The 14,861-nt window shown below is 35.2% G+C and overlaps 1 protein-coding gene across 1 annotated transcript in view; it reads right to left on the reverse strand.

Annotated features, from left to right (window-relative positions):
• KCNQ3 (potassium voltage-gated channel subfamily Q member 3) overlaps positions 1 to 14,861 on the reverse strand; it is a 457,133-nt gene that overhangs the window by 56,750 nt on the left and 385,522 nt on the right. Inside the window, 1 exon segment of the mRNA XM_074202412.1 lies at positions 1,861 to 1,887. Coding sequence (XP_074058513.1) covers positions 1,861 to 1,887 — 27 coding nt within the window.

Here is a 14,861-nt window from a genome sequence, read left to right on the forward strand (position 1 = left end):
CCTGCCACATCCTAGGTGTAACTAAAGTTAAGAGAAGGAGCTATTTAATGCAAGACCTGTGAATGAAATTTGAGTCTTCTTTTTCTGTTACCCTTTCCACCTTTATTTATTTTGATCTACTTATCTCTTGGAATATAGGGGTTGCCTTCAGCAAACAGATGTAACTATGTTGGAATATTCCTTTCTAATTACTTTCTGGGGCTATCATAAGTTCTTAATGAATGTTCTGTCAATCTAGTTATGAAATCTTTGTAGAAGGTGATGAGTATGTGAAACTTGGAGGAGCCTGGGACTGATGCTGTTCCCTCAGGGGAGCCTGATATCTCAAGATGTGAATTTTTACTTTCTAGAGGATGAAAGTTTTAAGTAATAGACTAAGATTCTAGGGGGTCCAAGGACTGAAGGATGAAGGACTTCATAATTTAAATATTTAAATAATTTTAATTTAATTTAATTTAATTTAAATAATTTAAATATTTAAAAATTTAATATTTAAAATATGGTTATTTGCAGAGAATTGTTAAGATATTTACCTAATATATGATTTTTAAAGTGTTATTTGTGTGTATATATATATATGTATATATATATATACATATATATATACACACACACATACTATTTGGAATAAGGAAGGTCTGGGTTCAAATCCTGCCTCTGACACTTATTAATTACATGACACCAGGAGTATTACTTAATCTTTGGGCATCTAAAGTAATTCTTTATTTTTTTAAAAATTATTTTATTTTATTTTTTGTTTTTTTGCAAGGCAATGAGGTTAAGTGACTTGCCCAAGGCCACACAGCTAGGAAATTATTAATTGTCTGAGGCCACCACCTAGCTACTCCCAATTCTTTATTAAGTTATTAGCTTATTAAATTAGAGACAAGTCATCATTTGTATTGTTGAGGAAATTCCCACACAAGAAGCTATTCTGACAGAATCAAAGATTCTTCACATATTCATACATATAATTTTAATCACATGAAGTATAGATATATACATTATCTATAAAAATAATTTTTATCATGAATATGTTTCACAGTCTGTGAGCACTGAATAAAAAATAGCACTTTACAGGGAAATGAAATGATTCTAAATATAGCACATTAATTGGCATTTGATGGTATAAGAGGAGCCAACACAAAATGACAGAGTAGCATGCTGTTGTATTTTGTCTTTTGTTCTCAAATAAGACCATGACATCATGGAGGTGCTGCCAAGACATGCACTTGAATTGGATTTGAGTGAGGAGGATGCTGTGCTAAGTCACCTCCAGAACCATCTGAGTCCAGTGGTCAGATATGGATCAGGATGACTGAAAATGGTCCTGCATGTGAGGCAATCAGGGTTAAATGACTTGCTAGTAAGTAAGTAATGACATAGCTAGTAAGTATCAAATGTCTGAGTCTGGATTTGAACTCATGTCCTCCTGACTTCAGGGTTGGTGCTCTATCCACTCTACCACTTAGCTGTTGGCAGGATCTGGGTGTCCTGATGTCATGGAAAGAAGGGAGGAAGGGAGGAAGGAAAGAAAAAAAGGAAGAAAGGAAGGAAGGAAGGAAGGAAGGAAGGAAAGAAGAATGGAAAAAAGAAAGAAAGGAAATATTTTTCATGAGTTCCCTTAGTAGTAGTAGTAGTAGTGCCTTCCTCCTGAATTTATTTACAATTTATTCTGTCTATATCTTAAACCTAATGGTTTGCATGTTGTCTCCCTATTAGACTGAGAATTCCTTGAGGGTAGGGACTGTCTTGTCTTTTTTGTATCCCCAGTATTTAGCATAGTGCTTAGTAGACAGTTGGTGATTAATAGATTTTTGTTAGCATGACAGAAGAAATTGAACAATAAGGAACACTTACCTGGCTGCTGCCTCCAATTGCTCTTTTCTGTAAGGAAAGGAAGAGGGAAAGAAAAGGTGAGCATAGATTACAACAGTTTATATTGCTGAGACCTCCTTCTTCCCTACCTCCCATTCAGGCTACAGGGTTTTCTGTCAGAAGATGGGAAAAATTAAACAGGGAAAGAAAAAGAAGAAAGGGTTGAACATAATAAGTTAAAGGCATGAAAGACAGTTTGATATAGGGACAGAGCCTTCACTCAGATTTCTGTAATATTATTTTTCATAAAAGTATATGAAATACAAACATTTACATACCTAGTAAACAGATGAGGAAACTGAGTCTTAGTGAATATAAATGATTTGCAAAGTATCATATGAACCAGGGAGTTTCTGAGCAAGAATTTGAACTTGGGTCTTGCTCAATTTTAAATCTAGAGCCCTTTCCGCTCTAGCACACTGCCTCTCTGAATTGTCTTTATTTTTTTTTCCAGTATTACTCTTTTCATCAGAGGGAAGAGAGAAAGAAGGGGAGACAAGAAAGACCTGAAGATTATGGGATAGGAAAAAGAATGAGGCTTTCTCCACTCTCTACCTCTCTTCCCTCCGAGTTTACCCAAAATTAATCAAAGCTAACATTTATGTAGCATTTGAAGGTTTACAAAGTGCTTTACAAATATTTTGTCATTGGATCCTCACAACAACCTGGAAGGAAGCTGCTATTGTTATCTCCATTTTCCACATGAGAAAACTAAGGCAGGCAGAATCGAATGGTTAGCCAGTTCAGATACTTATCTGAGGCAGGATTTGATCTTAGGTATTTCTGAAATTAGCCTTACTCTCCATTCACTGTGCTATCTGACTGTCATATATGCTGCATCTCACTTTTATATACACATGGTAGTATACATTTTGACACCACTCCCCCAGCCCCATCAGATTGCAAACTTGCTGAAGGCAGAAACCCTGTTTTCTGTTTTTCTTTTTATCTCTCAGCACTTAACAAGGTATCTGAAACATAATCATTGATAAATGTTTATTTAACTCAAAGATGGAGAAGATGGGAAAGGAAAGAGAAACTTTGGGGTGACATTAGCTTGGTTTTTCCTATGCACTGAAGTGTAAGGACCGCAATTAAGGGAACCAAAGAAAAGACAAACACATTCTAATACTTGTATTATGTATTGGGCTGAATGCACACTGAATTCTAATCATACTCTGGAATTTATCTTTTAAAAAACCCCTTTATTATTAATTCCTTTGTAAATGTCAACAATTATTATAATTTCACAGGAGAGCACTTAATATACTTGCAGATAGCATCCATATTGCCTTATGTCTTACCATGCTTTTCCAGTAGCATGTAAACTACTTGCAGCCAAGCAGAGTTTTATTTTTGACTGTGTAGTCCCAGTAACTTGCCCAGTGATTAACACATGATAGGCACTTAATAAGGATTCCTTTGACTTGGACTGAGGTATTCACAAAGCAAAGATCACTACTCATAAAAAATTGTTTATCTAGAAATTTCATCCTACTTTAGATTTTCCTAAAATATTCCCCCTCCAAACTTCAATCCCTTTCCTCTTACATCTTCTCCATATGGCCAAATAGAACTATTCAGAGCCTCTTCCACATAACAGTTCTTCAGATATTCAGAGAGATAACTTGTGATAAAAGGCAGTTGGGAGGTACAGTGGATAGAGTTCTGGACTAAGATTCAGGAAGACCTGAATTCAAGTCCTGCCTTAGATACTAATTAGCTGTTGGACACCAAGAAAATCATTGAATCTTTCTTAGGTAGATGGACCTGGAGACAAGCAGACTTATCTTAGTGAATACATAACTGGTCTCAGACACTAGCTGTGTGACCCTGGGCAAATCACCCAGCTCTATTTGCTTCAGTTCCTCATCTAAGAGATGACCTGGAGAAGAAAATGGCAAACCTCTCCAATATTTTTGCCAAGAAAACCCCAAATAGGGTGACAAAGAGTTGGACACAATTGAACAACAGCCTAAGTTTCCTCATCTTTATAATGGGAATAAATAACAATATCTATCAAAAAGAGATATGAGGCTCAAATGAAATAACACTCATAAAAGTCTTTGAAAATCTTAAAATGATAAATAAATGCTAGTGATGATGATGGTTATATAATGCGTTAAAAATACACCCAGTCATTAATTTGTTAACAATGTCTTGTTAACTCAGTTTTCACCTAAGTTTGAAAGGTTTTTCACTGAGCTGGTAAAACATAAGCTTCTTGAGTTGTTTTTTTTTTTTCACTCCTTCACAATACAATGTCTGGAACATATGGCCAAGAATTTTTATCTTTCCTTCTAAGTCACCAAGAGCCAACTGTAGAGCAGTCTTCTCCCAATTAAGCATCGATTGTTTGTGCCCTTTTGTACCTTTTTACAGATTACTAAAATGATATTTTTAGATAGGCTTGAATCCATTTTAATAAGCACTTAGATAAGTTAATAAATGCTTTTTGATTGATTGAGCCTAAGATCAAGACAGCAAGTGCTCCTTCCTAGAGAGTACAGAGATCATATATACCAATGAGATTCTCCTTTGAGGTGATTTACTTGTATACTGTTAAGGGGGTAGTTATGTTTGTTAAAGAATAGTTATTCAGAAAAGAGGGAAAGAAGAAAAAGTGAGATGAAGGAATGGAATCTTCTGACTAACCACTCTTAAATTCCTTGAAACCAACTAGAAAAGAGGAAAAAGATTAGAGTGGAAATTTAAAAAATGGGATCTTATAGCATCATTTGATTTAGTCATAGAATGAGCTAGAAAAGAATAGGAATTTGAAACTCATTTGATATAATTGCCTAATTATTAAAAAGAGGAAAATGAGGTACTTAGAAAAAATGGAATTTGCCCAAAGTTACACAACTAATTAATGGAAGAGACCTCACCTTTCTTGATTCTCATATTAGTGCTCCCCCCTCCTCCCCCACCCAGTTCAATAGGTTTGTTTTGTACACACTTTGACCTTTTAAAATCTATATTACCAAAATATACAGAGAACTGAGTCAAATTTTTTTTAAACAAAAGCCATTCTCCAATTGACAAATGGTCAAAGACTATATAAAGGCAATTTACAGATGAGGAGATCAAAGCAATCCATAGTCATATGAAAAATTGCTCTAAATCATTACTTATTAGAGGAAATGCAAATTAAAACTTCTCTGAGGTACTACCTCACACCTCTCAGACTGGCCAATATGACCAGAAAGGATAATGATCAGTGTTTGAAGGGTTGTGGGAAATCTGGGACACTTACATTTTTGGTGGAGCTGAACTCATCCAACCTTTCTGGAGAGCAATTTGGAACCATGCCCAAAGAGCAACAAAAATGTGCATACCCTCTGATGCAGCAATACCACTCTGGGTCTATACCCTGAATAGATGATGAAAAAGGGTAAAGACATCACTTGTACAAAAATATTCATAGCAGCCCTGTTTGTGGTGGCAAAGTATTGGAAATCAAATAAATGTCCTTCAACTGGGGAATGGCTTAGCAAACTGTGGTATATGTATGTGATAGAACACTATTGTTCTATTAGAAACCAGAAGGGATGGGAATTCAGGGAAGCCTGGAGGGATTTGCATGAACTGATGCTGAGTGGAATGAGCAGAACCAGAAGAACATTGTACACCCTAACAGCAACATGTGGGTGATAACCTTGAAGGACTCGCTTATTCTATCAGTGCAACAATCAGGGATAATTTTGGGCTGTGTGCAATGGAGAATACCATCTGTATCCAGAGTAAGAACTGTGGAGTTTGAACAAAGACCAAGGACTATTACCTTTAATTTAGAAAAAAAATGATATCTTATTGTCTGATCTTGTTGTCTCTTATACTTTACGTTTCTTCCTTAAGGATATGATGTCTCTCTCATCACACTCAATTTGGATCAATGTATACCATGGAAACAATGTGAAAACTGACAAATTGCCTTCCATGGGGGGTGGGGGAGGGAAGTAAGATTAGGGGGAAATTGTAAAACTCAAAATAATCAAATCTTTAAAAAATAAAAAACAATCTAGGAAAAAGAATTTATGTGTGTGACTTTGGGAAAGTCATTTTGTTTCAAAGTGGGACTCCGTTTTTGTTTTCTAAACAGATAGAAATAGAGGACTAATTTCTCAGCTCCAGGTCCTACAATAATATCTGAATCACCAAAATGAATTAAATATAACTATGAAAAGCTTTCATAACCTTTCATTTACCAAAACCTTTGAGTCAGGTAGGGGTAAAGAAAAAAGAATAATGACTCAACAATAGGAGAATATTCAAAAGCATGAGTCAGTCACTGATTCTCCCAGAGTCAAACATTCAGACTTTGATGCAATGATTACTGTATAAGGTCAAAGTTGTTAGAAGCAGAAGGCAAAAGTGTCAATGCACATTCTATAGATGAAGGGCATGAAAACTTGGCAACCAGGGATTCTGATGTCATTCAAAGCAAACCAAAGTTCTAGGTTATTTTTAAAGATACATGAAGAGAGAAGAATAAGTAATGGAAGGGAGATAGGAAAGTGGGAAGAGAGAAATGAATGGAAGAAAGAAGGGTAGAAGGAAAAGAAAAAGAAAAGGAAAGAAGAAATAAAATGAGAAAGAGGGAGGGAGGGGAGGAAAAAGGGAAAGTGGGAAATGAGGGAAGGTGGAAGGAGAGGAGAAAGGAAGGAATGGAGAAAAGGGATGAGGGGGGAAAGGGAATGGTTAGAGAGAAAAGAAGGGATGAATAAGAAAAAGTGAGGGAGAAGAAGGAAGGAAGATAGAGAAGAAACAATGAAAGAAGAAAGTAAGAAATGAAAGAAGAACAGGCAGAAGGGAAGGATGAAAAACCAAAGGAAGAGTTTAGGATAATAGAAGGGAAAGAAAGAAAGAAAGAAGGGAAGGAAGGACTAAATGGCTAAAGACTAAGTAAAAGAAGATATAGGGAAGAAGAAAAAACAGGAAGGAAAGGAGGTCTAAGGGGGAGAGAGGAACTTAAAAATAAAGGATAAAACAATGGAGTTAGGGGAAAAATGAGTTATATTGAGATTATGAATATAATAGATTGTTTTATAGACATCAAGAAGGCTTTCCTATTTATAATGAAACAGGTTAACCAGCAATCACTTAAGATATGCAGAATTAATATTATAAAAGGTGATTGTTTTTTCTTCTTTTAAGAGTTTTGTGGTGGAGACACTTTACACAGTTTTCAAAAGACTTGTTTTTAGAGCAAATGAAAAATTTAGGGGGTGGAGACATTTAGTTCTCTAAAGTCTTAGGTCACTCAATGGATGGATAATAGCAATCTAACCTGCCATGTGGTTTACAAAGTGCTTGAGTTAAATGATTTCAATTGAGCCTCATATATCCCCTGGGAATTTGAAAGAGCAGGTATTTTATCCCCGTTAAATGTCTTCCTTGGAGGATACTGGATTACATATTGCATGGTGTAGATTCAGAAAAATTGGGTTCTCTTAGCACTCTATCAATCAGAAATCTCTCTTTCCTAACATTTTTGTCCCTTTTCAATGCAATGATCCCTCCTACTTATAATGACAGCAGTAAAACTCTGCCAGAATCATCAGAGTAATTCAATATTATCAAAGGTAGTTTAACATAATGTGTATATTTTATTGTTTTGTATTTCTTAGTAATCCACATACAGGATATATGGATAAGGAGTAGATATAATCTTGAGTAGAGAGGATAACGGACATCTTACTAAACCATTTGTACATCGTCATTGATAGATAGTTGAGTCTCTGCTTGGAATTCTAATAACAATCCACTTATTCCTTCACAAGGTGGTCATTTTATCTATGATTCATTCTAATTGTTAGGGAAATTTTCCTAATATTTTGAAAGGAAACACATTCCTCTATAACTTTTGCCCTCTGGTTTGAGTCTCTTTTCCTTTGGCTTTGCCCAAAAATAGTCTATGAGCTTTTTTACGTGAGATCATTTAATATTTCTGAAGAGTTATTGTTTCCACCCCATCTCCTCACTCCCAAACTCCATTATCCCCAACAAAATCTTCTCTTCTCCAAGTTTTTTGTTTTTTTTTGGGGGGGGGTTAGGGTCTTTGCAAGGCAAATGGGGTTAAGTGGCTTGCCCAAGGCCACACAGCTAGGTAATTGTTAAGTGTCTGAGACCAGGTTTGAACCCAGGTACTCCTGACTCCAAGGCCGGTGCTTTATCCACTACACTACCTAGCCGCCTCCCTCTCCTCCAAGTTAAATGAGGATAGAGTCATAGTATTAGAACTTCAAAAGACTGTAGGGATCACCTAACTCAATTCTTTCATTTTGTCAGATGAGGAAACTGAGACAGAAAGCAATTATAGCATTTAGGAGGTAAAACAAATTACTTGTCAGACTTAAAGTCAAGGAGATATGAGTTAGGACCCTAGGCAAGTCACCTAAATTTTCTCATCTGCAAAATTAGGATAATTATAGTACCTACATCACATAGTTCCTGTGAGGATCCAATGAGGTAATTTATTGAAACATTATATGCTATATAAATGTTATCTATTATTCTTTGCTGCATAAAGTTATCATATATCACATTTATGATGGACAATGACAATGATTATGATAATGATGATGATGAAGATGATGATGTGATGACTCAGTAATGAGTGCCAGAGCTTACATTCAAATCCAAATCCTTTGATTTCAAGCTCAGTGTTCTTTTTTTCTAGTATCCTGGTAAACACATGTTCAAGTGTGTGTTTGTATTGTGTGTGTGTGTTGTGTACATGTCTGTGTGTGTGAGATCAGTAAAAAGGAATACCATCCCAACTAAACCCTATTTAGAACAGCTATTGATAACTCAAGTTCGACTGTAAACATTAGGATTTGTGACAATAATAGGAGTAGAATTAGGTTTACTTTATACTAATAGTCTTTTCCATCAAAAAACCTTTATACCATCAGTACTTTCTAAGACATTGACTATGCCTATTCATAATTCTTGAGAATTTTTTTTTACCTAGCAAACGATGAAACAAAAAGATCCATAGTATATAAAAAATATATTTCATGATTGCCACATCTTGGAAGGGACAATAAACTAGAGCATTCAGAGAGTGATAAAAGATCAATTGAAGGGACTAGATAGGTTTAGCTCAGGTAGTTGTCTTAAAATATTTGGGGGGTAGTCATGCAGAAAAAGAGTAAAACTTATTCATCTTGCTCCAGTGGGCAGAAGTAGGAGCCATGAGGAGAAAGGCAGAAAGATGTATTGATCTCAGCTCACTATAAAGAAAATCTTCCCAACAATTAGAACTGCCCTAAAGCAAGATGAGAACATTGTAAGGGAAGCTGGTTGACAACTCATTAAGAATGTTGTAGGGGAAGATTTCTGTTCCACATAAAGACAGAGCTTGATTTTTGTGGTTCATTCTGGCTCTAAGCGTCTCTGATTCAGAAAGGACCATATTCTCCCTCCAAAAATATAGCTTCTCTATGTTATTTTAGTCATATCAGAGAAGATTCTTCCCATATTCTTTTAACATATGACTCCTGGCCTTTGCCCCTTAATTTTAGCATTCTTTCTTGTGCAAAATTTCTTTCTTTTTCATACATATGCTTTGGTAACTGAAGACTTTATGGTAATAAAATTGAACTATTATAAGGATCAGAATTTGGGGGAGAGGGACTGCAGCAGCTAGAGTGACTGATAATTAGAGCAGGATGCTCAGACAATTCTATGGCTAAAGCAATTAATTCAGTCCTCATTTAGGCCTATTGACTGCTTTATAAGCACTATAGATATAGTCAGGAAACCTAACTTTGAGCTGATCATAATAACAGTTTTGAGTAGGGTTAATGTACAACCCTATGCTGTTTTCTCTATTTCCAAATTGATAAAAAAGACAAAATTTGGATTTGTCAAACCTTAAAAGCATTATGTAAAGACTATTATTATTTTTATTGCCACAAAACAGTACCATTAATTACACAGATTAGGGTACAAAGCCAGTTTAGTCTCTCCCATCAACTAGATGGTGACCTTGGACAAGTGACTTTCACTGTCAGGGCTTCAGTTCTCTCAGTCTAAGATGAGAGGGTGACCAGATGATTCCTGAATGCCCCCTCCTTTAAACTCTAATAGCCTACACTCCATAATCCAAGATCCCTTCTAGTTTATAGGGTTATAGAAGGAAAGGACCCTAGAGATCACTTCATCCAGGTCTCTCCCTTTTAAAGATGAGAAAACTGAAGTTCATAACAGGTTAATGCACTTGAAATTTAATGCTCTTTTCATGATGCTGTGCTGTTTCCAATAGTAATAGCTAACTTTTATGAAATACATTGTTTGAACCAGGTCCCTGTCTTTTATTTCACAGGAATAAGTAATTTTCATAGAGGAAATTCCAAATACAAGTGCACAGATTGACAACTATCCTAAAGCATGTGGTCTTAGAAAATTTCCAGGAGCACTGAGAATTCAAGAAACTTGTCCAGGTCTCCTTTCAGTATGAATAAGAGTTACAACTGAACCTGAACCTTCTTGACTCTGAAATCAGCTATCCACTACTCCATGTTTCCTCTCAGGGAGTATTTAATTATTACAAAATATATTACATGTATCATTGAATTTGTTCCTCATAAATACAAGTATCACTATGCCTACTTTATCATTAGGGAAACTGAAGAAGTGGTCCTTTTCGGTTCTAAATGTATGACTCTGATCTATGGTCCCATGACTTATTCAATATGACACAGCTAGGAAGGAACTAGAGAACTTGAGATCCCAGCTTTCTTATACCAAATCTTCTTCTTCAGAACCTTTGCTCTAAGCATACAGGGCAGTGGAAGAAAAGTAAGCATCAGTCAAAAATTAGCTCTCAAGGATGTATAACTGGTACAGATCAGTCTGTAGAGACAAACCCTTGATGGGGTAAAGTTTTGAATCCTCTGTTTGGTTATTTTCTCAATACTCTAATCCAAGATAATAGCTTGGGCCCTTTGTCAATCAATAAACAATTATTGAACTACCCTCATGGGAATAGTTGACTCAGCAATGCCACTACTGGGTCTATATCTCAAAGAGACAAAAGAAAAGAGAAAAGGACTTATTTGGACAAAAATATTTATATATTTCTTTTTATGGTAGCAAAGAATTGGAAGTGGAAGGGATACCCATCAATTGAGGAATGGCTGAACAAGTTGTACATAAGATTGTGATGGACCACTACATTTCTATCAGAAATGTTGAGCAGAATAATTTCAGAAAAACCTGGGAAATCTTATATGAACTGGTGCAAGATGGAGGGAACAGAACCAGAAGAACTGTACATGCTACAACAATATAATGATCATTTAGCTATTCTGATCAAGAAAATAATACAAGACAATGTCAAAGAACTCAGTATGAAAAAGTGCTAACCACCTCCAGATTTGAAGAACTCTAAGTATAGACTGAAGCCTACTTTCTTATTTCTTTAGTTTTCTTGTTTTTGTGTGTGTATGTTTTTGGCAACATGTGTGTATATATTTTCAATATGGAAATAATTTTTGCATGGCTTCACAAATATAGTTTATATATAGTTTGCCTTCTTAAGGGATAGGAAGGAGAGGAAAATTGAAACTTAAATTTCTTTTAAAATGATAAAATTTTTTAAATGTAATTGGGAAATGCTCAATATATACATATATATATTATATATATATGTATGTATATACATACATAAATATAAATTTTTAAAAACACTTCTCTAATCAGATTTATTAAGATCACAAGTCATTCCCCAATTGATAAATGGTCAAAGGATATGAACAGTTTTCAAATGAAGAAATTAAAGTTATATATTCATATGAAGAAATGCTCCAAATCATTATTGATGAGAGAAATGCAAATTAAAACAACAATGAGGTATCATCTCACAGCTATTAGATTAGGCAAGATAAGAAAAATGGAAAATGATCAATATTGGAGAGGTAGTGGGAGGATTGGGACATTGATGCATTGCTGGTGGAGTTGTGAACATATCTGACCATTCTGAAGAGCAATATGGAACTATGCCCATAAAGCAATAAACTGTTCATGCCCTTTGACCCAGCAATTACAATTCTAGGTCTATATCCAGAAGAAATTATAAAAAATGGGAAAAGTCCTATGTGTTCCAAAATATTCTTAGCAGTTCTTTTTGTAGTGGCCAAGAAGTGGAAATTGAGGGGAAGTCCATCAATCGGGGAATGGCTAAACAAGTTATGGCAAATGAATACTATGGAAGACTTTTGTTCTATAAAAAACCATAAATGGCTGGACTCTAGAGAAGCATGAATTACAGGATCTGAGACTGAGTGAAGGGAGTAGAACCAAGAGAACAATGTACACATCAGTAACAACATTGTGAGATGAACAACCTTGATGGAAGCTCCTTTCAGCAGTCCAGAGAACTAGGACAACTAACTATATTTGACTGGCTATGGACTATATTATCTCCATCCAGAGGAAGAAAAACAAAACAAACAAATCACACACACACACAAACACACACACACACAAACATACAAACAACCCTTCCAAATCTGATGAACACTTTATAGAAATTATCTCTTGTGTATCTCTTTCCCTTAATCCTAATTCCTCATGCTGAAAATTATTAATTTGTAAACATGTTTATCAAAATATGTATGTAAAATGCTAACCCAACTGTTCCCTACTGAGGGGTGGTGGTAGGGATAGGAAGGGAGGGTGGAGGGAAATTTTGAAACTTGTAAATATGTATATGGATGAAAATAAATCAATTTAATAAAAATATTTTTAAACACCACTTCTCGGGGGTGGCTAGGTGGTGCAGTGGATAGAGCACTGGCCCTGGAGTACCTGAGTTCAAATTCAGTCTCAGACACTTAATAATTACCTAGCCGTGTGGCCTTGGACAAGCCACTTAACCCCATTCATTGCCTTGCAAAAACCTAAAAAAACAAAAACAAAAACAAAAAAACCACTTCTCTAAATTATGGCACCATACATTATGCTAATTATCTTTGGTTTTACTAGATTAGGCAGAATGTAGGAAACAGTTTCAATCCAGCAAAAAAGCAAAATACCCCCTGCATATGGTACATCTTTGCTCCCTTCCTTCCCCAATCCCAGCCTAGAATTCTATGTTCTATGGTTCCAACTTATCATTTTCTGTCCTAAGGCTAGTTGTAACATTCTATTTATCATCCTGTCCTGAGATTCCTTCTCTATAAAATTCTGTGTCCAATGTTCTGAAATTCCCAGTGCTAAGGTCTCTTCCAGTTATGACATTTTATATTCTATACCTTAAGAGCCCAATCAGCACTAACATCTGTATTTGGAGGCCTTTTATAGCTCTAGCCTTCTACATTCTATATTCTGACATTTTACGTTCTAAGATCTCTTCCAACTCTAACATTCTATTTTCTATGCCTTAACAGTCTATGTTAGATCCCTTCCAGCTATTATATCCTCATCCTATATTTTGTTCTCTGATCCCTTTTAGTTCTGAATATATCAATTTCTTTTCCCATTCACCTTTAATCTTCTAAAAGCCCAAGTAACAAAGATAATCAACAAAATACACATAATGCACCAGTGACCCCAAGGACAAGTTTACTTTCAAGTTGATGACTGATTACATTTAGCTGGAAAAAGGGACCACTTCCATGGAAGAGATCTAAGCCGGTGTTCTTCAGAGGTTCTTCAGAAATTTAAGGGCATATCTGGATGTGATCTTCAGTTTTATCTTGCCAATAATCAAGGAATGCTGGAAATCAGGGACACCTTTTCCCCGATGAGCTTTTTTGCCAAAATATAACTGCCAGGCAAAAATCTCTATGGATCATTTTCTTTTTTTTATTTTAAAAAATGTACTTTACATTGACTTCAAAGATGTTCCTTATCTCCCAGCAGTCATCTCTGGCACAATGTATTATTAAACCTTTGACTGTTAGAGAGATAGCTTCAGTTAAATACATATATACATATTCTCAAACAGGCATACACACATACATACATATACATAAGTAGACACATTTATAAACATGGAGATATAAAAGCATATTATGTCAGAACTTAAGAATGCTTCAAATTTACCATACTCTCATTATCTGATTCTATTGTTATTTTTCTGCTTCTTCCAACTTTGAGATTATGTGATTGTAAATGTAATATAAAAAGACAGGAAGATAGAAAGGTCCATACTCTCTGAGGCAAAATTGAAAGGGGTTAACTTGACTCTCTGGTGTTGAGACTGATGACAATAGAAAATATACTGAAAGGAATGAAAGGGATTCAAGGTCATATCTATACAATCGCTTATTTTAGAGGAGTTTCAATACATCTGATTGTGTGCTAGAAAGACTTTTGATTTAAAATGATAAGAAGCATTGCAGTTTCTTGAGCAGGAAATCATTGAAATAAAGTGGTTTTGACGAAATACTATTCCTTCAAAAACCAACAATGTAAGATGGATAGGAAATACTTAAATTTTAATGGGACGGATAACAAAACTAGAGAATTCTGGGGACTGGGATTCTAAATTAGAGAACCTGAGAGGTTAAAGAGTTTTAAAAAGTCATCTACTCAATACTTGCTTTTGTCATTGGTAAAAAATTATTTTTGAGGATCTATTTCAATACCTTCTGTAACAGGAAATCAGGGCTCTATGAGCTTTAAATGAGATAAAGGATTGAAGAGCTCTGTAAACTTTTAAATTCTATATGAATACGATTACTATTGTTATTGTTCCTTGTCCACATCACCAAGTGTCTGCTCTGGTGTTGATTTAATTCTCTGTATCTTCAACTGTGCTTCTGCTAAACTCAAAGGTTATCTAGAGCAATACAGGACTTTCCTAGTTAATGTAAAATAACCAAGGACTCTGAGGGGCAAAGTATGCAGATATATTTTTAAAGCTTAACCTGCCTTGTTTACATTTCCTAAGCCTTGACAATTAATAAAACAATGAATCAGACCTTGATTTGTAGTAATGGCTAATTTTGAGGTATGAATGTTCACAG

Source organism: Macrotis lagotis, chromosome X (assembly GCF_037893015.1).
Source record: "Macrotis lagotis isolate mMagLag1 chromosome X, bilby.v1.9.chrom.fasta, whole genome shotgun sequence".
NCBI lineage: Eukaryota > Metazoa > Chordata > Mammalia > Peramelemorphia > Peramelidae > Macrotis > Macrotis lagotis.